The 26532-nt window shown below is 38.9% G+C and overlaps 2 protein-coding genes across 2 annotated transcripts in view; one reads left to right on the forward strand and one right to left on the reverse strand.

The window, feature by feature from the left end:
- The window catches only part of samd12 (sterile alpha motif domain containing 12), a 135487-nt gene that overhangs the window by 51778 nt on the left and 57177 nt on the right, over positions 1-26532 (forward strand). The window contains exon 4 of the mRNA XM_085346886.1: positions 5277-5417. Within this exon, the coding sequence (XP_085203012.1) occupies positions 5277-5417 (141 nt within the window). The remainder of the gene's footprint in view (positions 1-5276; positions 5418-26532) is intronic.
- LOC146609462 (E3 SUMO-protein ligase ZBED1-like) lies at positions 16960-18191 on the reverse strand. The gene has a single exon (XM_085346655.1). The coding sequence runs from the start codon at positions 17978-17980 to the stop codon at positions 17096-17098; it is 885 nt and encodes a 294-aa protein (XP_085202781.1). The 5' UTR covers positions 17981-18191; the 3' UTR covers positions 16960-17095.

The following is a 26532-nucleotide window of genomic DNA, read 5'->3' on the forward strand; positions in this document are numbered from 1 at the left end:
ACAGAAGCTGTTCCACCCCGCTAATGCTGCCTCACTGACCGGAAGAAGCGGCGCGTTGGCATTCACCGCTGAGAACTGGCAGCTTGTTCATGATAATTGCAGAGCTTGTCATGTTGCAGGCATTCACAATATTCCACTAGACTTGTGAGATTAAAAAAGCTAGACTTTTACTCAAATTGCAACTGTGCAGCTTATGGTTGAATTTAAACTTTAAGTTTCTAGAAGGAGGGGAGCTCATATCCGCCGAAGGGATGTTCGACTAATGCCACTCTCCAGTGACATGCGGCGAGTGCTACGCTGTGGGCTCTTGCTGAATGAAGCTAGGACAGCCACTGATGTTTCTTCATTAGTGACAGTTTTCTTGCGTCCACATTTTGGCAAATCCAACACTGAACCAGTTTCACAAAACTTAGCAAGCAGTTTGCTAACTGTAGCATGGGAGACGGGTGGTCTCGTAGGGTGTCTTGCATTGAAATCTACTGCAATGACCCGGTTATTGCGTTCACCAAATATCAACACAATTTCGATCCACTCACGTGTTAACCTCTTCGACATGTCAATGGCTGTGAACAAAGAGAAACTTGTAAATAACTCATGAAAGAATAAAGTTACGTTGAAACCAAGCACACCATTGTTTTTCTTGTGACATTAACAATAAGTTTGATGTGTCACATGGCCCTCTTCCTATTGAAAAAACAAAAGTTGTATCCAAGATGGCCGACTTCTAAATGGCCGCCATGGTCACCACCCATCTTGAGGAGTTTGCCCCCTCACATATACTAATGTGCCACAAACAGGACTTTAATATCACCAACCATTCCCACGTTATTACGGTGTATCAATTAGAGATGGACCGATCCGATATTACGTATCGGTCCGATACTGACCTAAATTACTGGATCGGATATCGGAGAAAAATAAAAAATGTAATCCGATCCATTAAATATCACGAAAGCACCTCACAAAACTTGCAACACGCCGTAACTCACCTCAGAACGTTAGCACGTCGGAGCAGTATGCATCACGTGATAGAGCGGCTGTGGCATGCGGGACCTGTCGGTGGTCTGGATAGCATGTGGAGCTTCGCTAGCAACCCGGCATTTCATCTCCGACAAAGTTATCCCCGAGAGAAGTAAAGCAAGTGTGTAAGTCCATCTCTGAATGTTTGTAAAGCATTCCTGCGTTAAGCTTACCAAACGATATATGGAGCGACTGCTTCTTCTGGCTGCTACTTCAATCATGAAACTGCTTAACGATCAGCTGATCGGCTTTTCTGTCGCGAGTCCGTCTCTCTGGTTTGTTTTTGGCCCACTTTGCACCAGAAAGAGGAAACCATCGGCTGAACAACAGCAGCACGTTTAAGCTTGATAAGCTGTTGTTAGAATTTATTTATTATTACTTTCTACTCGAGGATCTTTTTCTACGTAGCTGACGGCTGGTAACTGTGCAGGGGCGGATCTAGCAAAGTTTAGCCAGGGGGGCCGATAGGGCATGAACAGGGAAAAGGGGGCACAAAGACATACTTTTCTTTCTTATTCTCATTTAAAATGTCTAGCTTTTAATAAATAATTATCCGAATCTTACACCCAAAGTTTTAATTTGATGTAAAATGAATAGAAGTCCATTACTGTATATAGTGACTATTAAGTCTAATATATATACCCTAGTAAGCTATAGTACTTTTTCCTTTGGGAAGGTACCATCTGTGCAGTCTGCAATTTTGTTGAAGAAAGATGTTGAATCTATTTAATATTTCTTGAAAAATAATTGATTTCTGTGCATTTTTTTTCACACTGCATCAAATTAAGGTTGATTACGTTGATTAAGCATCATGAGGTGGAGTGTGAGGGGTGGTTCCCTATTTTTTATTTATTTATTTTTGTTGTTGCTGGGAGTTGGAACCCTATTAGTTAGGTTGCTTAATATTTACGCTAAGTACTCTTTAAAATACCAGAATAGGGAGGATGGTGTAGGTTTAAGTTTATTAGATTGATCAGTATTGCTGAACTATGAAATTTTTTTTTTTTGCATATAGGTATAACAGAATAGCTTTAGTGTAGTTGTTGTTTTAAACTTGAGTATGAACTTATACAAAATGCAGCAAGATATTTAAAAAAAAAAACAGTTTTGTTGATTAAAAAACATTATATCGGATTCATATCGGTATCGGCAGATATCCAAATTTATGATATCGGTATCGGACATAAAAAAGTGGTATCGTGCCATCTCTAGTATCAATATAAATGGCCCACCCTGTACATTAGAGAGTTACCTAGGCAACCGAAGCAACAGGCATATGCAAGTGACAGGCTATCGGCTTCAAAGTGACACACTACAAATCGCTATATTCAAAAGTTTGAAAGTAGAATCAATTTAGGAGTTCTGAGTTCTACAAAGAACAATGGGGGAAATATCTGCATACAATACAGTGCATGTTGTTGTCATGCCTCATGATAAAAATCTGTTAAAATTACAATCACATAATAATTTAAAAAAAAATCTGGGAGTAAAGATAAAAAAGGGTTGAAGCTGTCCTTAGGATAAGCAAACAGGGAAAGTCTGGGTGGAAGAGATCAAAACCAATTATCGCGTAACTGTTCAGCTTATATGTTGGACTGGCTTCAGCGGGGGAATCATTCACCCGTGATGGTGACATTGTAGAGAAAGAAGAGGAAAAAGACATTTAAAAACATCATGCCAAGGTCCACTTACTACGCCATATGAGTCACAAGCCATCTACAAACAAAGTAATGTCAGGGTCCAATGAGAGCAGTTTCAGCACATAATAATGGCAACAGAGGAAAAGACTGTAAGCCTGCCCTTCAGATTGTACACCAAGAGCCTCAGCAGGCACACAAACAGGTGAAAGCAAGGGAATGTTACAAAGTAAGAACATATGGTTGAATGAAAGTTCTTCCTTAAACTTATTGACCTGAAATAAGATATGAGGTTTAGCTTACCTTGATTCTTTTAAGTATCCCAATCTTCTGTCTGTGGTGATCACACAATGTGTGGGCAAATAAATAATGACGGGTGGGTATTAAAGTTGCGGAGAACGTAGTTATTATACTTCTATTTTTCTTTATTAGTTTTATTTTTGTTGTTTGTTTGTTTTGACTTTTTGTTCTTAATTAAAAAAAATTTCCAGAGTGTTTCCAGTTTTTATTGTTTGAAAAATGTTTCATTGTAGTTTAGTTTTTATTAGTTTCACTGCTAGTTTCAGTCTTTTTAAGTATTGCCAGTATTGCTTTAGGAAACATTAGTGTCGGTATTACAGTAAGTAACACAGTGTTTTTAAAGCAGTCTTGTAGATATCCTGAGTCTCAATAAAGATGCCCATTAAAGCTTCAATAGGCAAGTTGTGATAACAAATTTTAGTAAAGTAATAAATACTAAGGGGAGTTTCTCTAAAGCAGGGGTGTCAAACTCCAGTCCTCGAGAGCCGGTGTCCTGAAACTTTTAAGCTGAGGTGGCATTCAACAATTTGATTCATGTTGCAATGAAGCGAAGCGAATGAAGATGGTCCAATAAAAGTACATTTTTCCAAACACTTGCATTTACTTCCATTTATTTACATTTACTTCAGTAGGCTTAGGGGTTGCCACCTCAGCATGCAGTCTATAGAGTCTTGCTAATGGCCTACTAATCTTATTCGTGTGTGTGTGTTGCAGCAGGGACACATTTAAAAGTTGACTGGAGTTTGACACAAGTGCTCTATAGTTTTATTTTAATTTTCCAAATTCATAATATCAAGATGATAATAATAACATATAAAGATTCTAAGCATGCATTATTATCCATTATGTAAAGTATGCCGTGTTTTCTTTGTTGTTTCTGCTGTTGTTTAAGGTAGACTTTACAGAAGCACAGAAAAAGCAAACCTCTGTTGCCATGCCAATCTATCTTGAGTTACAAGATCAGGTGCCAAGTGATGGCTGGTCAATATTTATAGACTCATAACAGCATGCTTTATGTGTGCATCCTTGTTTTTTTTTTCATTCTGTCAGTTTGTACGTCTCACTCTTCTTTCCCGACTTTCCACTCTCAGCCTCCGATTCCACTCTCTTTTTTCACATCAGTAGTCTTCGTCTTTCCATCTTCCCATTTAATATGCTCCTCTTACTTCTGAGTCTTTATGACTCTACTTAGTTCCCCAGTGTTTTTGTAATGTCTACAGTCTTTCAGTGCGACTTCAAGTTGAGGCGTCTTAACTATATTAGGCATTTTACCCCCATCTGGCCGTAGGGCAGAGTCAAGAGCTTCTTTTGTTAGAAAGAAGAAAATTGGCCAAACACAGTCAACATTTTACCGATAACACTTAAGGGTACTTAGCTTTCCAAGCAAACTCCCTTTTGTGCTGTGGTAGCAAAGTGGTAGCATGGGGCTCAGCATGCCCAAACAATCTACAACAGATAGTCCAAGAAAGTCAAGAGACATGAAATTGTAAAGTCTGCCTTTTTTTTGCAGGCAGGCTGGATTTGAACAAAAGGAAACATTTTTATATTAAATATTTATTATTGAGCCTTCGCATTTGATTGTTGTTGATCAAACCACAAATAGTCGTGGAACAGAGGAAACTAGAACAAAAAGAAGATGGGGACGAATATGAGAAACCAGCATCCATGAGGCTTTCAGGACCGAGCTACTCTCTTGGCAGTCAAACCAATCAGATTTTCTTGTCCAGACAGCCATCAGGGCGAAAGAGGAAAGGGAGCTGCTGGGGACGAACTTTAATGCCTAGTAATTGCTCTGCAGTATTATCCTATCTGCTTACCATCCCACATGTTACAAAGGCACTCATAAGAAGCGTTAATAATTACACCATATTCTGCATGGCTTTTTATCAGCAGCCTAAATCCCCTTCATACAAACTGATTGCATGATTAAATTATGAATTTTTATACAAGGATTTGCAATTAAGGAAAGAGCTGTGAGGGATCCTTGCTCAAGGGATACACAGTACTGATATTTATGCAGAGACGAAACTGCTTTGCAGTGAGTTGCACTGGGCTTAATTGGAAATTTCAGGCTAAGTGACGGTCACATAAAAAAGAAAGAGTCATAAAACAGTTTCTCTTTATGCTTTTATAAAAGAAAATATTGCGTCCTTGAACAGCTTTAGGAATTTGCACTTGAATGCCGTTGACACTCTGCTCTTCCACAGGCACGAATACGTTATCAGTAGCCCTTTTTGGAGTGTCTCCAGCTGTGCATGTTAAATTTCACCCAGGCGTCTCACCTTTAACCTTCAGATTCATTTTGCGTGTTTTGTTCAGGGCGGGCTCTGATGAGATTGACGGACAGAAAGCTGGAAAGAATGGGCATCATGCAGGAAGCGCAGAGGCAGCACATCCTGCAGCAGGTCCTGCAGCTTCGTGTCCGGGAGGAAGTCCGGACTCTTCAACTTCTCACACAAGGTAACTTTTAGGCAGAACATGTTCTTCTTCATCTGCCTGTATTTTATTCCATCCCTAGCATCCTCTCGAACATCAACCCTCTGCATATCCTCCTTCACTACATCCATGAATCTTTCAACCCAAGCCGTCCCCTTTATCCAAGCTTGGTTCTGGCACTAGGATTTCACTGGCCTCCCTGTGGCTGGGTCTTCTAAGCAGAACCCTTTGCACACAGTATATACGCTGGACCATAATGCTGTCAATCTTCATCAGCATCTAGGTTTTAAGCGCACATATTTTATCTGCCTGTCAGCAATGTAAAATTCTTCTCAATAAACCCAGCATGTCACATTTTGATAAATATTCAAATCATTTAATGTGCAGCATTTATGCACATGCCATCTGTAGTCATGGCAATCACTGCATGTTTTAAAGCCTGCAGGAAGTGGTGAATCATAAATGATTATGCAACTGAGAGAGTCATGAATAAATTGTTTCTTTTGGTATCTTTTGGTGTACTGTGATCACAGACAGCTCAGAGTGGTAAACATGATAACTTGTTGATGTTAAAGGCGTAGTTTAGAGCTATCCTGCTCCACATTTACCTGGTGGAGCATGATAAGTGTATATATCTCTTTAAGGCCAGATGCAACATCAGCGTGTAAAACCCTTTAAGACGGTGCGCTTTTTGCAAGCTTCTCTGGAACGTTATATATGCTTTGCATTTTAAAAAATATATTAACTACGCTTACAGCATGTACGGCTCTAAAGAGAGATGCGCACAGAAGTCGCTGCCTTTTAAGATTTACGACTTTACCTGCCTACACAGGTCAGGCTGTGATAACTTATATGGTTACACTGTAAGGTTGTTTGACAAAACATTTCAGAATAGCTATAAAGAGTCTACCTGTATGCCAGACATTCATCTCAGCAATATGTGTGGGTGCTGCTACACTCCAACGCAAGCACAGGCATAGGATCAATGCTCGTGTGCTGACAGAAGAACAAAATACCTTCAGTTTTGCAAGCAATATGTTGAGTTTATTAACACTAAAGGAAAAGGAATGATTTTAATTGTAAGTGGACAGTTTATCTGCATACTGTAGAGCTGTCTGAATTCAGAATATGTTCTTAAGAAGTAACATTGCAGTATTAACTTAGACTGTTTTAACTACTAAACATATTGCTTTCTCTAATAATTTTGACAGCCAAGGTTTAACTGTTTTTGTCTTACTTTCCCTGCGTTAGCTTACTCTCAATGCATGTAGCAGTAAATGTACTGTTAACAAACACACTTTAGAAATATGCAGTATAGGAGCAATACAGCGGGTATAAAAATGACGACTCTGTATTTAGGTCATGCCAAAGCAGCTCAGAGGGATTTAAGTTTAGATTTTGTTTTGGCTACTCCAAAAGTTTCATTTTGTTTTTGTTTTTTGTTCTTTTTGGAGCCATTCAGAGGTGGACTTCCTGACCTGTTTCAGATCATTGTTCCGCTGCATAATCCGAGTGTGCTTGAGCTTTAGGGCACAAACTGATGGCTGGACGTTCACCTTCAGGATTTTCTCGCAGAAAGCAGATTTCATGGTTTCATCAATTATAGCTAGTCATTCAGGTCCAGAAGCAGCAAAACAGTGTCAGACTATCACACTAGCACCACTATATTTGACGGTTGCTATAATGTTCATTATATGAACTGCTGTATTAGTTTTACACCAGATGCAACAGCACACAAAAAGTCCATCTTTTGTCCTGTCAGTCCACAGAATATTTTCCCAAAAGTCTTGGGAATCATCAGGATGCTTTTTTTGGCAAATGTGAGACAAGCTTATTGTTCTTATTAGTCAGTGTTTTCTCCTTGGATCTCTCATGTGGATGCCATTTTTGCCCATTGTCTATCTTATTCTTGAATCATGAACTCTGACTTTAATTGAGACAAGTGAGGCTCGCAGTCCTTTACATGTCGTTCTGGTTTAATCTGTGTCCTTGTTGATGCACTCTTGAAGTGGATAATGGTGCATGTCATCCACAAATGCATAATTTGAATGCAGTTATATGACAAATAATACAGCTCATTGTGCAGTTAATTGCTGATTACTTAGCACTCCATCTGGCTTCAAAAATGCTAATGTTGGCACATCAAAGCTCAGACCAGTGGCTCTTCATGGTGGTTATGGCTTTCTTTTATATACAGTCTCTGGGGATTACATGAAACAGACGGAAGAAACTGAGAAGTGTAAACAGCCTTACAAAAAGCTCACCATTTTCCTCCATTTATGTTCATGCACAAGGATACGTAAATGCAGTTTGTCCTTCAGTCTCATTTTTTGCTTTTGACAGACCATTCATCTGACTTTCCACAATACATTCTTCAATACATTCTAAAGTGATCCAAAATTAATGAGCTTGTCTGTTGCTCCAACCCCACCTTTTTAACAAGTTTCATCAAATTCGGCATACAGAGAAACAAATAAACATCACTGGAAACATACATCCGCCTCCACTCTATCCTTGGCAAAGGCATAACAGCCAGCCAGGTGCTGTTGTTTTCCATCTTCTCCCCTCTCGCTCTCTCCTCCTCACCCTGTGAATTCTCAGCATCCCTCGTCTCTTTCTCAGCAATTCTAGCTTCCCTCCACCAGCTACCAGCAGCACTCCTCATCACCACTGTTTCCATCAGCACCCATCTGCACAGACTCTCAAGCAGAGCTTCGCCTCAGGGGCCAAGAAACAAATTCTAGGGATCTTTGTCACTTCGCAAAATTCTTGGAAAACATTTGGAATGTGATAAAGCTGGCACTGTCCCCCGCTTCTGTTTTGGTCCCTTAGCACGTAGAAAACATAAAGACAGAGTGGAAAGGATGGAGATTGTCTGAGTGATGACACTTTGCTAAGGGCTACTCTTAGCTTCTTTGTCACAATTTATGTCTCATCTTCCCCAGTCTTCTTCTTTTTTTTCACTCTCTCTCTCATTCCTCTCTGTTTTGTATTGATGATATGGGGAATGACAGCCCACCAGCCTCAGCAGCATTAGGCCACTGGCCTCAGCAGGGAGCAGCCTGTTAGAGAAGCCTATCTGGGCCTCAGGGAGAAAAAACAGAACGACCAAAAATACTAATTTGATAACTGTAGGAAATCTGGAAACAGAAAGAAGAAGTAGAGGATGAAAGGGGATGTAGAAAATGTCTTTTTGTGTATGGCAGTGTGATAAGAAATTAATAAGAATAGGGTCTTCTAAGGTCTACTAAGCATAAATTAGCAATTTTCTAAAGTATGCATAAGCACTTTTTATTCACAGTAATATCAAGAACACCGGTCATGCTTCAACTTCTATTCAGCAGTCATAGGTGGTGCATCCAAGGCACTTTATATCACTGAACTTTGGTGGGAAGTGAGAGGTACTCTTAAGCTGTTGCTTCTGGACATACTTTTGGTAGTAAAAGGGAAAAAAGTGGAAGGAGAAGAGATGGTGCAGTATTTCTAGGCCCAGGGCGAAGTTCCTTCAGCTGTTGCTAAAGTGAGATACAGCTGTACACAGTTAGAAGCCGAGCCAGTGACAGAGAGAAATTAGGTGAGAAAGAGACGGTGGTTGAGTGCTGTTGAGATAATGAAGAGGAAGAAAGGAGGAGGAAGAGAAGCATTGAGAGTAGTGGGGAGAGAGTGAGACAGTAGGTGACGAGAAGGTAGGATGAGAGAGAAAAGGCGGTGAGAAGAAAGAATGAGTGAGGAATGTGAGAAAGAGAGGGGGTGAGAAAAGGAAACCCTCCTCACTTAGAGATGTGATGCAAGATATGAATACATCTCTCTTTCTGTACCTATATAAACACATCTCTCTATCCACGTCAGTTCAGTGTCACGGTTGGGCTGCAGCTTATCCTAGCTGTCATAGGATGCGAGGCGGAGTAAAGCCCCAACAGTTCGCCAGTCTGTCACAGGACTAACACATAGAGACAGGCAATTCATGCTCGCATTCACACCTACAGTCAATTTAGACTCACCATTTAACCTAACCCCGTGTATATATTTGGACTGCAGGAGGAAGCCGGGAGTACCTGGAAAGAAACCAAGTGACAAAAGGCAAAGAGAAAGGCCCCAGCTGGGGAGCGGTTTCAGACCCAGGATGTTCAGGAGGCGACTGTGTTAACCACCATGCCGCTTTCTATCGGTTTATGTCTGTCAAATATATACTTCATTCGACTGAGATATTAAGAGGTTGGAAGCCGGGTCACCACCTGAGGCTGTTTGTCCTGTTGCCTGAGCTTTTTTTGTTGTGCTGTAAGAAGTGTTGTCTTGAACTTGACACGTCTGTGGTTTAATCATATCTTAATTGCCTAATTTGAAGTCCACTGTAGTGGTGTACAGATGCCAAATTAGAACAGTTATGCCCTTGTCTAAATACTGACACAGACAGAGACACAGACAGACACACAGATAGACAAACAGACAGAATAAGGCATTAGAGGAAGCAGGAGAGGGAGAGCGAGAGACAGGTGTTGTAATTACTGCAGTGTACCCAGACAGAATTAGCTCAACGGACAGTGATTAACCTTTAAGGCTTGCTGGGCCATGGGAGAGAAATAATTAGATTTCTCCCCTCTCTTTGTCTCTCCCTTTCTCTCTTTGCCATGAGGACAGCGGAAGCTCACAACCACTTATTCCCTACAGTCATCAGAGATGGGCTGAAGTCCTCCAAATGGAAAGTGATATCCAGTGGTATATCCAGCCTTTTAATAGCAGCCTTAGAGATGCTTTGGAATAAGAGCAGGGTTCAGAATAACACTGATCTAAAGTGGTGTGGTGCACGATACCAGTGGTAGCATAAAAGCAAAGCAGGGGTGTACACTGTAGGTTCAGACTGAGAAATGTGGAGCAGCACTGGAGCTGAAGGAATCTGATTAATGTTGTGCAACATCGTGTCTTTTACATTGGCAAGATTATTCCAGCACTTGTGTAGAGAGTAAACAAAAGAATAATTTGTGTTGCTGTTTCTGATGCTTGAAGGGTGAGCATGCTGAAAGAGGTGAGAAAAGAACTTTTCCTCCTTTAGCTGAAGTAAAACTACTACTAAACTAGTATAACAGTATGGAAGCCCTCAATATATCACCTCAAAAATGAATGAATGAATGAATAAATAAATAAGGCTTTTTTTTTTTTTGTCAGTTTGAGAACACCTGTCAAATACAGCTGCTAATATTTCCGCTTCAGCAGGGAGGAAATGAATAAAAGATAAAATCAACAAATGACAGCTTTTCTACAGTGTCTAAACATATGAAAGGGTCAGATATGGAATAGGAAGGACATTAAGGTGAATCCATGACCGAAAACCAATAAAACTGAATATCATAAGGTGATTCAGTACACCATATTGTCACAACTAGATGAAGCATCATTTCAGCATTACTTTTACCAGTCGCTTTTCTGTTTTCCAAGGATGTCCACACTTCTTGGTGCCAAGCTAGCATGAATTAGCATTTTGACCTGTCCTGTTTTTATGTGCATTTGTGCTGTGTCAGATTTAACATAAAACAAAAATAACCTGTAATGCAAGTTTTGTAAAAAATTTTATATAAATTGAACCAACTATTTATCCAATGCATTGATGACAAAGGTCGGAGTTGTGCCACGCTTTAGCAGTAACCACTGTTACAAAGTGGCCTGATAACTTGAGGCGAGTCTCCAACATCTCTATGGTGGAATTTCCACCATGCCTTCTTTCCTGTTTTAATGTCCCAAGCCAATTTCAGTGCATTTCAGATGTGTTCGTTGACTTGGCCACTGCAAAGTCGTTTTTTTCTCCTTTCAAAGGTAGATTTAGTCTTATGCTAGGTTGCTGTCCTGCTGCATAACTTCATTTGAGTTTTCAACTTAAAGACTGATGTTCTTCCTCTGAATTTTCTAGCAGTGGGAATTCTAGTAATGATGTTGGCCAGGTTGTTGAGAGTGTCTCCTTCTTCAAGCACTTCCTAGGCACCACTATACACCAGTCTATCATGGGAATTAAACACCAGTGAGTAAAGCCCACCAGAGAATTCTTCCAGTAGCTGAGAAAATACAGGGTCAGTCGGGAAGGTATGACCCAATTTTACACAGCTGTTACAGATAGTCCTTATTTTCTCCATCCTGACTAGAACAGCCAGTCACAACAAACAAAAGCTTGAACAAAGTAGTATATAGAGGCTCCAGGATCGTTGGTTGGGTTTTGCTTTCCATACCTTCATACTATGCCACCAGGAAAGCTAGTCACCTTCAGTCTTCTCCCATCAGGCAAAAGATACAAGAGTATTACTAACAGAACGTCATGATTGGGGTACCTACCTTCCAGATATTAAGCGCTTTTATACCCACTGAAACGCTTATAAATAACAGTTTAACCTACATCAGGTTGTGATCAGAGAATCCGAATATATTATGCACTGAAACGTATATGTTTGTATCATGCATTTGTAAAATTAACTGAACGTCTTGCAGTAAAAACTGGCCCAAGAACCATCTCACCTCTTTTTTGGTCACTGGGAAGCATGCAGGATGCAATGGCTGCCGTTTTCTCCATCTTTCATCACCACAAGAACTATGGGGCTACATCACACATTGTGTGACTTTTCTATTAGTGCCATTTGCGGGCAGGGATATTACTGTGGGCAGGGATAGCTCAGTAGGTAGAGTGGTGGTCCTATGATCGGAAGGTCGGGGTTTAAATCCACTGAAAGACTACCCTGAGGTACCCCTGAGCAAGGTACAATCCCTATCCACTGCTCACTGCTTTACTGACTGAATGAGTTAAATGCAGAGAGGAATTTCCCCTCGGGATCAATAAAGTATACATTATTTATTTATAATTATTATTATTAGCTTTTCATTCAGCCTAGAATTTCCGGGGATGTCTTGTAATCATTTGACAACAAGTGTTTCTGATTAAGTTTACAGCTGTCATCAGTGTCATGCTCTTTCTATCCACAGTAGTGACATCTGTAGTGACATCCACAGTGGTCATCTGTAGAAAAAACAAAAAAATACCACATACACAGCCAAAGATATATTCATTGCTATAGTTAATTTCAACAGTAGTTAAAAAGGAAATATTAGGATTGTATGAAAATCGAATGGTGATGTGTTACATATGTGTATTAAGAAGGAGAGCGGTGGCAGTTTGCAGCCTGTGTTTGTTTATGGCTTCTCTTGACAATAGGACAGATATTGTCCCTTTTAAAAAATATATATATTTTCTACCCAAAATGTAAATGGTATATTAATTGAAAAATAGCATTTTTCATACTCATATCTTTTCAGATGGATGGTTGGATAGATGGATATATGAAGGTTATGAGGATTAGGACACATACTTACAGCGAACTCTACACGATGTAGCATCCACTTATTTGGGATGTTTCACTGTATCGCAAGTCCACCTGGAGAGGTTGCAAGCCTTTCTTCACACAAATGCCCTGGAAACCAATTGTAATTGACCAAACGTGTGGAACTAATAAAGGTTTATCTCTCTCTCTCTAATGAATAGATTAGGTAATTTAATCTTTGTCTGGTACCAGTGTCAACTCAGATGTATCAAAATCAATCCATTAAAATCTACAAAAGTTCTCCTCGATATCTGTGTGAATTATCAAATTTAGTTCCATTTTAAACATCTAAAGCACTGTTGTTGTTAGTAGTTTGTCACTGAGCAATTTTGTGGTTCTCACATCTAGCCCTCATCTGTGATGTAGACGAGCGGTCCCCAACCCCCGGGCCTCGGACCGGTACCGGTCCGTGAGTCGTTTGGTACCGGACCTTAACAACAGTGTAGATTCTGCCTGTGCCGCATTGTCTTTTGTGAAAGAACCATCAGACACAGACATGAGGGTAGAAATAAACACAAAGAAAAACAGGGACAGGTATTTTAAAAGCTATAAAGAATACCCATACCATTGTTGTTGTTTTTTTTTAAACTATACAAAAATGAAACTTTTGTGGGTCCAGATTTTAGAATTATACACATTGTTTCATATTAACAAAATAATACAATTAATACCATAAACATATTTTTTAAATATTCGTATAAGAAGGGATAATGGAATAACATTTGGGCAGTTTTCCTTGCCTTGTTGTTTCTAGACATCTCTGAATGTCCTGTTTTGTCTCTTCTAATGGATCCAGTTACAGAGACTTGTTTTGTTGTGGCTGTATGACCTCAAAGTCTAGTGAAGAAGAACAAATGATAAAGAAATGTTTCCCTTAAAAATCCATGTATCCACAAGCATTTGTCTTGGTTAAATGATTTAAATGAATATTTAAAATGAATTTGTTATTTACCACTAAGGTCTAGTGATGATGTTCGTTCACTATTCCCACAATGACATCATACTCCATTGGCTTGATCTAATGTGGCATGTTAATAACTACCTTATAACCTGAACACAAAATAATTAGCCAATGGATTTTATATAAATTGGCAGACAGATAGTATTTCTATATAGTGATTATGATTCATATGAAATTTTGCATTTCTCAGCATAGTGTACAGTGCGTCCTTCACATTAGATAAGCAATATATCCAGTAAATGAACAGTAAAAGATAATCATGTGTAATACTTAAAGTAATCACAAGAAAGCCTTTTTAAGAGGTCAGACTATGTCGAGTACTAAAAGTGGTCACACCAAAGGTTTACACTGTAGCTTAATTAATATTTATAGAGAGTTTGTATCTCAGAAAAGGTGCACAGCGCTAGTAAAATATGGATTATGAATTCTTATTGAGATGTATCGTGTTTGATTGTCGAGTAGTTTGTCACAGACAGAAAGATAAAAACAACAACCATATACTGTTTGGGAAATTTGGATGGTTAACAAGCCTCCCTGCCAAAGTGAGTGCTTGGTGGTCATCTGCTTCTTCTTCTTTCTTTCTTTTTTTTTTTTTTTTTTGTTCGAACCCCAAATATCACGGCATCAATATAGTCAACCCATGTTCCTGGGTGGTCACCGACAATTTTAAAGAAGTCTCTGACAGTGTTTGTTTGCAGATGATGGGGCAAACACTGATATTTTTTTTTAATCTAATATATATTCAACATTTCACCGTTTTGCTGAGCTGCAATAATATATAAAATGCACTGGTTTTAGTCTCTTTACAAAAATAAAATTTCAAGCATAGTGCAAATAGAAATGCATTACAGTAAGAGTTAAAACATATACCAGTCATACAAATGTCACACACAGAGTTATCAATACCAGGATGATGGTTCTGTTTGAACTGTAACCTGAAAAACAATATACAGCTCTTTTCAAAAATTATAATCATTAAATCAAAAACTTTGTTTGGACAGGAGATGACATAGCCATCTTTGAAAATATAATAAAAATTATTTATGTCATCAATAATCAATAGAAAAAATGGCATTACAATGATTAAGCCCTTCCTATAACTACTGGTCACCTCCAGGATTCATGTTTTAGCTGAAATTAAGATACTTAAAATACTTTAACCCTTTCATGCATGAATTATGACAAAAAAAATCCTGATTAAGGTTTAATTGAAATGTAATCAGGCAGTTTGTCACTTCTATGGCTGATTTGGACTTCAGCAGATACACCTGTGGTCATTTTGTGATGTAGTCAATAAACATGCAAACATACTGATTTCCAGTTTTGGTTTTTGTTAGCTTTCCAGTAAGATCCATTCCAACCAGTTCAAATGACTGGAAAACCATAAATAGAAATGTCACAGCGAGTGAAGTGAGCCGTGTGGAGATAATGAAGTAGGATCCAAACGCAGGCACTTGTGAAGGTGGTTTATTGAAAGTAAAGTACAAAATAGAAAAACAGCAAACTGGACTGCAGACTATCTGTACTGGGAACAACTAAACTACAAAACACGAACCAGGACACGAACATGAAGAAGGATGGGCGGAGGTAAGTGATGACGGACAGCAGGGAGAACACACGGATGAAATCCGATGGATACACAGACGGACCAGCGACTACAACAACAGAAGACACGACTTAAATACACTCAGAGAAACACAGGGAGATTACACACAGGTGGGGGACACAGCTGGGAGTGATTAACGAGACAAGGGAGGTAAAACTGAACACACTCACATGAGACGCAGACCTACACAATAAAACAGGAAACAAGAAAACACTACACAAAGACGCAGACTTGACACTGAGAGACAGACAGAATATAACACATGGAACTTGAACTATACTGAACATGAGACACAACCGAAGAACAAATCCTTAAACATGAATAAACAGAAACATAGAATTCTAAATAATAATCAACGAGGCACAAAAGTAACAAAACGATCATTCAAAAACAAAACCTAAGAACTCAAAATGCTGTCGAACCGACCCAGAACCGTGACAAGAAAGACATATTAAGTAAATTCATCATATAAAAATTAAAGACAGTGCTCGAACATCCAGGTACGGCTGTCCCATACTGTTCATCTGCATATGGTTAGTAGAAAAATGTTTGGTCAACCATCCAAGTGACTTCTTATGATTTGCTGCCTGCAGGTTCTAACCTCTGACTAGCCTTTATTGGAGTGTACTCTACAGTTTGTTTGTTTTTTATTGTAGTAGCACTTGCCTGACAAACTGTGCACTGGGAAACCTGAGCAATTATTGTGGCAGGGGAATTTCAAATTATTAAATGAACACCTTTGTTAATTAGAAAGTTCTAACAAATGACTTTTAGCCTCGTTTAAAAAAAAAACAGTTATAATATTTGGAGTACCCACCCAGTTATCGATGTCTACTGACATTCGTGGCCAGTACAAACATTTTGAAATGGCTTCACGTGTTTTTGTTTGCCCACAGTGAGCCTCAGTGGGGCTGGCATGAAAACCAGAGAAAGTAGTGTTGGCTTCATTGTTCCCACACACTATCTTTGTCATGATAGACCTGGCAGTGCTTTTGTGATGCTTGTGAAACAGCTGCTCTCCTAAACAGAAGGAAAAAAGTATATAGAACATTTTTATTGTAGGTTTACTAGGGGTGTGTATTGGCAAGAATCTGGCGATACAATATGTATCATAATACAGGGTAGACGATACGATATATTGCAATACTAAAAGCCAGACGATATTTGTGTTTAGGACTAAATTTAATTAGGAAAACTCAAGTAAACAGTCCAAACTGTTTAATGCTTGACATGAAACATCTGAAACAAAAACACTCTAAGTTCAAAATGAATGGAGAAATTAACATCTGCCTTATTAGAAGTCATGTCAAATAAACAAACAAAGACTACTTTACTGAAATATCAAGTATTTTTTAACATGAAAAAAGTAAACATGTAACACTGAAGTCTTTCTAAGTACTATGATTGTAAAATACTTATCCAAAAACTGCTCTATGGAGCATCAAAACAAAGTACTTTTTATGTGACCTTAACATAAACAAATATAAATCAAAAATGAAATTGCTTGAAGAATCCATCCAAGTAAACATTAACAAAAAATGTAAAGTGCTATTACAATTAAGTGTTAATAAAATAAAGTACAGCTCTGCAGTGTCCATCAATGGAACACTTTTAGTACAACCTGAAAAAAGGAATTTACTCATCTAAATAAAAGTGCTTATGAGACTCAACCAAAATGTCAAACATTCTCATATCAGAGATTTTACATGTGTAGTGTTTTCTCAGTGTTTATTTTTCAATTTCCAGATTTTTGTGCAGGAATACAAGCTGATCGACATGGTCAGCTCTCAGGACACTTCTCTGTGCATTTACTATGTCTCCTGCAGAGGAGAAAACTCTCTCTGCAGAGACACTTGTTCCAGGAATGCATAGGAAACTCCTTGCTACTTTGGATAGCTGAGGCAAGTCTAGCCGCGAGAGCCATGTTTGGTGCATTATCGGTAACAACAACAACAAGGTCCTTTGCGTTCAATCCCCATTCAGCCACAGCGTCAGTTAGTAACACTGCAATGTGCTCACCTGTGTGACTGTCATGCATGGCTCGGGTTTGTAGTACATGAGACTGAAGGTTCCACTGGTCCGTTATGTGATGTGCTGTAACAGTTACGTACGATTCAGTGGCTCTCGAAGTCCAAGCGTCGCATGTCAGAGCAACTGTCTCAGCCGAGTTGAGAGAGTCCAGCACTGTCGCTTTGACTTCTTGGTACAACTTTGGCAGAGCGAAGTCCGTGATGTGTTGTCGAGAAGGAACGGTGTAACGGGGCTCCAGCGTTTTAATCATATTACGAAATCCTTTATTCTCCACAACACTCAGAAGGCGCATGTCTTTGCAAATAAAAACAAGTACTGACTGCGTTTTTTTTGTTGCACGAGTTGAAGTTGCTGGTAGTTTCGAAAAGTTAACTTCTTCAATTGTCCGTTGAGAGGGATCACCTCGTTTCGTTTTAAAATTAGCATTTGACGCTACGTCGCTATGGTGTCTAGACACGTGTGTTCGTAAATTTGTTGTGTTACCGGAATATTTGACTCTGGCGGTGCAGATTCTACAGACTGCATAGCTCTTGTCATAGTCTTTACTGCCTTCTTTTGTCCTAAATCCAAAATAAGTCCACACATCAGCTTTGAAAGCTGCGGGGGCCGGCTGTATCCTCTCCTCTTCAGTCATCAGTTAGCTAGTATCACACACGTCCACTGACTGTTCTACTTCGTTCTTTTGGCAAACTAGAGGCTTCTACAGTTATCGCGAGACCTCGTTTTTACGTCATAGTAAAGGTGGTAAACTGCAAACCAGTGGCCGGAGTTTGAATTCCAACATACAAAAGAAATAAACAGTAAATGCATGTCATTTTTCAATAAAAAAAATCGATAACAGTGATTTTAAATATCGATTCAGTATCATTGCGCGAAATATCGCGATATTTCGTTGTATCGATATTTTCTTACATCCCTAAGGTTTACCCTGATAATGGTAATATGTGGTAATGAAATCTTTCCTTAGTATAAAATATGCACAAATTAGTAACTTGGGGAGAAATTTTCACTGATTGTCTCATATTTTTATGAGCTGCCCCCCTCAGAAGCCAAATAACTGATGCCAGATACACCAGAATAGTATGAACAAGACCTCCAGAAAAACTGTCATGCTGAATGCATTTAATAGTAATTCTGAAGTTTTATATTTATATTTCTGGTTATATTTTTCCTGCAAATATTCACTGAAATTAATTTCATGATATATTTAAGGCTGTCACTCTTGTCACACACATTTAATGTATAACTATGCTGTATAAATATGCTTCCACGACCAGATTTATAATTTCTGACAGTTAACAAAAGGTTATATAAACTGCAGATAAATACATAAAGGCCTTCATGTGGTTTTTGTCCCTTTTTGGTTATGTAATAACAATTTAATCTTAAATTAATCAAGGCATAAACTGTAAATAACAATTCACATTAAATTATAAATGAAGTAAATATGTGTTAATACTGCCACCTTTAAGAAAGTAATATTGCTTGCTTTGTCAGTGCTGTGTACTTAATAGCAAATTATGCTCAGAGCCTAAAAACATGTAGAGTAGAATAGAATAGAATAGAATAATCCTTTGTCCCACAAGGGGAAATTTGGTTGTAACAGCAGCAAGAAAAAAAACTATAGTAACTAAATCTAGATCTGCTTAAGTTAAAAATAATATGGTAACATTCATCTTTCACTGTTTCATAAAAGCAAAACATTACTACTTGAGAACTAGTGAGCATAAATGAATTTACTCTGAATTATAATTATAAATTGCTCGATTGTGTTCTTTCTGTTTAGTTGTCCCCAGTTTACACTATCTGACTAGCACAGAGTTCAATATTCAACGTATCAGTTTGTACACCATTTTGCCAAAAAGTTGTGATGACATGATGCCATTCATCTTCTTGTGGTTTACCAACTGTTTCCATGGATGCTTTTTTAAAAGGGATTTTTCAGATGTTGTAGTCATGAAAACTTTGAGGTGTAATTTCTTGGATGTTTTGCGTAGAACTTATTGCAACATTGTTGGAGGATTTGTGGAATTCCAGCCACTTCTGAGAGATGAACTGTTGTTCCCCATTTTCAGCAGCTCAAAAGTAACTTTGCTCATGAAAGCAGTGGGATGAATTGTAGTCTCATCAATAAACACTAGCAGGGAAACAATCCCATTGCATAACATTGGCTCTACCATGTTTGATGCATTTCTGTTGCATTTCTTGCATTGTGTCATTCTGGTGAGACTTTGTAGCCAACTTTGTTCTTCTGAGAAAGATCTACTGAATAAATGATTTGACTTTGCAGGACTGTTTGCAATCAGAGTTGTTTCTAGTCCAGCTGCAAGCACTTATCAGTGCACCAGACTTACCAACCAAGAGGGCAGATATGTTTTTGTGTTAACAGAGGTTGCTTTTCCTTTTATGTGTCACATTTTATTTGAGGGTTTATTAAATGTTCGTGTTGGATCTACACAAAAACAACCGAACAACTCCCATCTATTCATGTTAACGTAAATGTCTTCATCTAAGGTATAAATCCTTGATATTTTCCCCTGACATACTTTGGGCATTAAGAGAGAATCAAAAGATCTGTCCATGTCTGAGGCAAAGTAAGGAGGACTGGATGAAAAATAAAAATATCTGCCCTTCTCTAGCAAATTAAAGTGAGTTATGGCTTCACATTAACTCTTCTGACACCTTAAAAAGTCAAACTCTGAGACAATGGAAGAGGGAATGAGATTGTTATGATTAATTAGGTTGTTTTCTTTATAATGCCATTTAGCCATTCAGATAGTTGTGTGTAAAACCCTCTAGTGAGTGCACTGAATCTCCACGAATTAACTCCAAATACAAAGATTGGAAGCTGTTAAGCCATCGTCTTTCTCCTCTTAAAAAAAATCTCATTTTACTCTTCTTCTGTATTCAATTTCATGCTTATAACCATTTCAGAGTTTTCAATAACAGCCCTATGCCAGTAAATATGCTATTACTGGCTTGTGAAATCATCGCTCTTAAAAGAAACTTGAATTACACAGCTGACAGAGCTCTATGAAAGTGGTTTTCTGACTACATAGTGCTAATCTGTGAATGTAGACACAGGCTCACTGCTTATGCTTCATTTACTGTAACAGAGACTCGTTTAAAGGAGAAGATGAGGACACCTTTGAAGAAATTGGACATAGCTGCTTGACAGTTTCACTTTCTTTCACTTTGTGCACTTGTGCCTGTTATTGTCCACTGGATTCGTGGCATTTGTTCTTCGGTTGTTGACACGTTTGTTTGCTTGAATCAACAGTATAAAACACTTTTTAAAAAGATGTTAAATGTAGTTTCAGCTCCCATACTTTATCAGTGACATAATATATGCACGCGAACATTCAAAAGTAAGTAAACAAATAAATCTTAGACATCCCTTAATGTTAGTGCTGTTTTTGATTCCTTCCAGATAACAAGAGCTACTGTCTCTTTTCTTTGCTTAAATCTCTGAAACTATGGCCTGAATTTCTTATTCCTTTCCCAGTCTGACAGCTTTTGTAAAGTACTATGGCCCGGGGGCAGTAAATGAAGAAAGTTTTTCTGTTGGGATTTAGTAGACCTATGTTTCCTTTGCTTCAGGCCCCTTAATGAATGATCTCCCCCTGCTTCATGGATTTATAGAGGAAATCTCTTCAGTAACAGGATACCCTCTCCAGCTTTTTTTCCATGTTTTTTTAACTTGTTCGACACACACACTGTGCCGAAATGAAGATTCCAAGTAACTAGAGACACTTTACTAACCATAAATAAAACAAATTTCACATATTCCCCCTCTAGTAAATTACTGCATCATTTTACAGTCCAGTGATTGTGGGATAACAAGCAGTCAAATCAATAACATTAATGCTTACAACCACAAAGTGGGAACACTGTGAGGTTGGCTCAGAAGTGGTAAGACACTGTGATCATGTACAAGATTAAGAGATCTTTTAGATTTTTTGCTTCCAAGCTGTACCCCTGGACCTGTGTGCTAATTTCCAGGTCCATTTGTTTTTCTTGACTCTCTATGTGAGTCACAGTTCAAAATAATCCTTCTTTACCTTATACTGTCCTTTATAGTTCCCTTTGTCCTATTGCCCTCCTTCACGATGATTTCAGCAGGTGGTTGTGGCTGCTGTGCTCAATACTAGTGCTGTGAGCCTAAGATCAGAGGTGGCAAAAAGTACAGACTTTCTTTACTAAAGTAGAAGTACAGATGCCTGAGTTAAAAAAAAAAAAACCTAAAGTACTGAAGCAACTTTTTTACTCAAGTAAAAGTGAAAAAGTACAAACTCAGAAATGTACTCAAAGTAAAAAGGAATTCCTTGAGGGACAATTCTACTAACCGTTTTTGTACAAAGGTAGCTGAAGAGTTTGCTGTATTAATATAATAAAATGATATTAGTACACAAGAACACAAAAATTATGATTTATTCCCCCAACACTGACACTGCTTAACCGGACAGCTTAACCTTTAGCTGGCAACAGCACGTGTGTGCTTGCTGTTTGTTGAGCTGATAGAAACATTTCATTTTAAATACCAGTCACTCCCTTCACCCTTCCTCCTCTTGACCCGTTAAATGAACCAAAAGTAACGAGTCCGTTTTCAAAATGTAAGGAGTAGAAAGTACTTATATTTGTTTAAAAATGTAGGGAGTAAAAGTAAAAAGTTGTCCAAAAAACTCAAGAAAAGTACAAATATATATAAAATTTCGGCTTAAGTACAGAGGAAAGAACTCCACACACGCTTGCAAGACATCTGCCTAAGATGACCACATTAAACCAGCGGTCCCCAACCTTTTTTGCGCCACGGAGCGGTTTATGTCCAACACAGACCGGCCTTTAAGGTGTCGCGGATAAATACAACAAAATAAAACCCGTACCAATACCAAAAAGAAAAAGATTTATTCATAACACACGGGAAAAGACCCAGGGAAACTGAGTTAACGATGAAAAAATAAAGATATTAGAGCAGCAAAAACTGTCAATTAGAATGAAATCAGGAATTACTTGTACATGGGCTAACCTTAATATTTAATACATGAAGTCTAGGCTTTGTATCATCACCATGCAGTTACGAACAACTCTAAAAGTGCAGTTATAAACATTTGGACATATTTTTGTTGCCAGTTATGTTCAAATAGAACTAAATAAAAATAGCCTGAAAAGTTTTTAACTTTTCTTCCAAGTACATGGGCCAAAAACAAGATTCATCGAAAAACAATAACTGACATTTATGCTTTTAACTCTTAAAGTCACAGAGCAGTGTCCATCTTTTTATGATACTTGCATTTTTCAAAGTCTGCTGCATTTAACTCTGGATGTTTTGCACATTTTCATAGGTGAAACTGTGTACAAATGTAAACATTTTTAATTAAAAACTGAACAAAACGTCTTTATTCTGCGACCTTGATCTGCCAAATTCAGCACATCCAGGGCTTTTGGTGAAGGATGGCCAGCAGCGTAGGTTATCTGTGTGTCCCGTTGGCCATCATAAGTGAACAAAATATCCTTGCTCCAAAGACTTTATTGAAACCACTCACTCTGAAGAGTTAAGGAGCTCAGGGTGACTACTGTCCTTCCTTTGGGCTTTTTAGCAAATCAGATGTCTTGCAAGAGTGTGTGGAGAGCTGAGAGCTCTCATTATACAAGTTCTCTCCTCAGGCTTCTGCCCTCTGTGGAGGCGCTTCCTCCTTAAACCTCTCTTGATGCCATTTCTTTCTTTCTTCTTGCTTTCTATCTATCTATCTTGCTTTCTCACTTGCTTGCTTGCCTTTTCTCCCTTTCTTTTTCCTGCCACAAGCGAAGGTCAAATTAATTATTTTCCTTAATTTCCTGTCACCCAGATTCCTCCCTCAGAGACTCCATCTATGGTGCGGTGCCTGAAAGATGTGATTAAAGTGCAGACAAAGTGAATACCTATGTCTGACAAAGTGAGCCATGTTTTTTCCTTTTTCATATAGATATATGGAGCGTATGGCAATATCGCTCTTAATAAAGTCTCGCAGACTCATTTTTACTCTTCTCTGAATATTAATTCGATGCCTTGGGTGACTCCACATTAAAAGCCATTTTGAGCTCATACAAGGGAAATGTCAGTTAGGAGCAAATGGTTTCACCATTCAGACAGCAACCTAACCTTGGCCATTAATGGCAGTGGTCTCAGGGATACAAAGCCCAGCGGCAGACATCCACTGTATAGCAATACACCTCAGAGAGTAAATGCCTCCCCTGTTAGGAAAGCAACCGGGCTGTTGTGTAATCAAGGTATAGCAGAGATCTCACAGCAAGTAGTGCCCAGTTGTATTTTGATAGGAATAAGCAAAGAAGAAGAAAGAAAAAAATAAATAAAAAGAGAACCAGTGCAGCCTATTTTCCTCAGAGTATTTCTTATAACCTCAAGCTATAATTCTCTTTGGCATGCAGTGAAATCTTCCTTTTCAGGGCCCCAATTACATACTTTCCCTTTTCACCTCCCTCGAAGCGCTTCAAACTGGACTGCTAGTTGGCTATTTTCTTCTTTTTTTTCTTCTTCTTTTTTTGGGGGGTGAGGAAAAAAGCACAGATAGCTGAGCAGAATCAAGGTTAGGCAAAACTCATTTCATCTAGTTTTACTCTCGGTGAAGCAAGAGATGCATAAATGCACCAAGCCCGCTCTTACCTCCAACTCCGGCTCACAAGGACACCAGAGCAGGATGCAGCCAAGTATGAACAACATGTGCAGATCTCTTAATGAAGCTAAAGGAAAGAGGGCACTGCTGGAATTCCAAATTATGTGAGGAAACGGATGAAACCAAGAGAAAATGAAAAGGAATAAAGAGAGATAATAAAGAAAGATGTACCCAGAACCAAAGGAAGACAGAGAATGGGTGGAAAAGGTGGAATAGCCCGAGGAACAGCATCAGCAATTGTCAAATGTGGTGTGTGCACTTGTCTGTGTCTCAGTGTCCTGCCATCTGACCCATGGCAGAGGGAAACAGATTGCTTTGACAGGTCCACTGACATCATATGATATGATCTGCACTTTTGACAGAGTCTCCAGAGAGTCCTGGGCTGCCGAACGTCCAGTAAGGCTTGAAAGCATTATGGTAGTTTTTGCCCCGTAACGTGACTGCTGTAAGGGAAAATTTACAGAGTTAATCCATCATTATATCATTTGTATAGATGTGGCCTTGCACCACAAAGGCCAAATGTTGTCAGAGTCTGGATGCCAGCAGTTATGAAAACTTAATGAAGTTGGTGCATCATGCAGAAGTACTCTGTAAACTGTACGATGGTGGGAAATCACAACCTGAACTCTATATAAAATGACCTCCACAGATGACGAATCCCAAGCACTCAATAGTTTGCTTTTATATGCCTTTTTAAACCAGAAGTAGCGGGTAAGGTTTCACTGTGCACAGCCGCAGTCATTAGTTTAAAGCAAAATGAGAAGCCATTAGGAAGTCATCGTACTGGTCGCCTGGCAGCATTGGCTGGTTCCACTTAGTCTGCAGCTGCCTCCAGCCTCACTGACCACCTCCGGACATCCAGGAGCCCAGACAGCGTGGACAGACCAGACTCCTGAGCACACGCCTTCAGCTTCCCAGCATTTGCTCATGATCTTAGTAACCTGGATCAATAGCTATAGGACACGTACTTTATTCAGAGACTAGCCATTACCCATAAACATGCCCAAGTACTGGCTCCAGACTTACTGTGCGTATGTGTAATGGAGAAGAGGAAAATGGCACTCAAGAAGCTGTTTTGCCCACTGTTTGTCAAGGCAACCATTATGCAGCTTTGAGGTAGTGTGGCGTTAAGCCCATTGGTTAATGCCTTATAAGAACAGACACCACAATGTGTTAATGTATTTCTGTTCCATGGTACTTTAATTGTGATAATTTATTAATAAGATGGATCTGCAGTGTTGAAAGTCTCCAGCCTACTTAGAGGATAGCGCATAATGCATTAGAACAATGCTTGAATTAAAATTATGTAGCATAAATGGCTGTTTGGGTTAATGGGTCCATTAGCAGCAGCTTGGTAGGAAAGGGCTATTTAGGTGTATTCCATTTACCTGTGCTCTGGTTTAAGCACTTTATACTGGTAGGAGAGTAACTTTTTCAAAGTACTGCTGAAATATTTGGAATACTGAAAATGTTTCTAATATGGAGATTTGTATGAACATATGAACTTTATTTGCATAGCACTTTTCAAAACACAGAGACTTGCAAAATGCTTCACAGTTTGAAAATAAAAGCCAAGATGAGTGAACACGTTCTAGCACACAGACTCACAATCATACAATAATAATATAGTCAGACATTCATAACAACATACAACACTTCAATTCATGCAAACTGAAGCAAACAACAGCCCAACTAATGAAGGAAAAATTATGGGTAAAGCTAAAAAGTCAGTTGCAATGATAAGGTCTCAGTTGCTCTATAAGCAGGGGTCTGACCATCTAGAGCTTTATATGTTCATTTAAAATATTTTAAAGTTGGAGGTTCTCATGTTGTATTTGCTGGAATCATTGGAAAGCTTGCTACCTTGCATCTCATTGCTTTCCATGTGTTTGAGCACACATGACACCCCCTCTTCTGCTGTAAATTCAATGCACTATTACCTGTGATATTCTCATTAGGGCACAGCTACTGTAAACAGCCCACAGTGTTTGTACTGGGAAACTGGCAGGTTAGACCTCGATCATGCAAGCTAAGAGAACTGTCAGCATCCAGCTGGTCACTATGAAAAAAAATCAGTATTCGCCATCAATCAAGGAGTATGTTGGTGCAGTAACTTCCAGAAACTGCTTGCCAACAGGTCATGGAATGAACATTTTTCCCTCAGAAACTGTGGTTGCCAGATGGTTGCTGTCTGGTCTCTAGTGTGTCACTGTGTGACTGGGACCTTAAAGAGTTTTTAATGTCTGCTCCAGCTATGTTTGACGTTTGCATTCCCACATACATCTTCGTCAGGTTTTGTCTAGAACAGTTCAGAGCTGAGGTGCATTTATGAAAACGTCTATAGACAGCAAAGCCGGGGCTGAGACTGAAAGACATGCAAAGAAAAATCATCAGGCATAAAGGAGATCGAGAGAATGGTGTCAAGTGAAAAGGAAGCGAGATACCAAGGACATTTGGAGGGAAATGGGGTGCAACGAGCAGGTACATAAAAGGAAATGATGTATATTACGCCAGT

The sequence above is a fragment of the Diplotaxodon limnothrissa genome, linkage group LG22 (assembly GCF_057381915.1).
Source record: "Diplotaxodon limnothrissa isolate DT_005_m linkage group LG22, D_limnothrissa_male_GT1.1, whole genome shotgun sequence".
NCBI lineage: Eukaryota > Metazoa > Chordata > Actinopteri > Cichliformes > Cichlidae > Diplotaxodon > Diplotaxodon limnothrissa.

What these genes read in the sequence shown, in the direction of transcription:
- LOC146609462 (XM_085346655.1), bottom strand. Translation starts at nt 17,980, where the DNA reads ATGACTGAAGAGGAGAGGATACAGCCGGCCCCCGCAGCTTTCAAAGCT.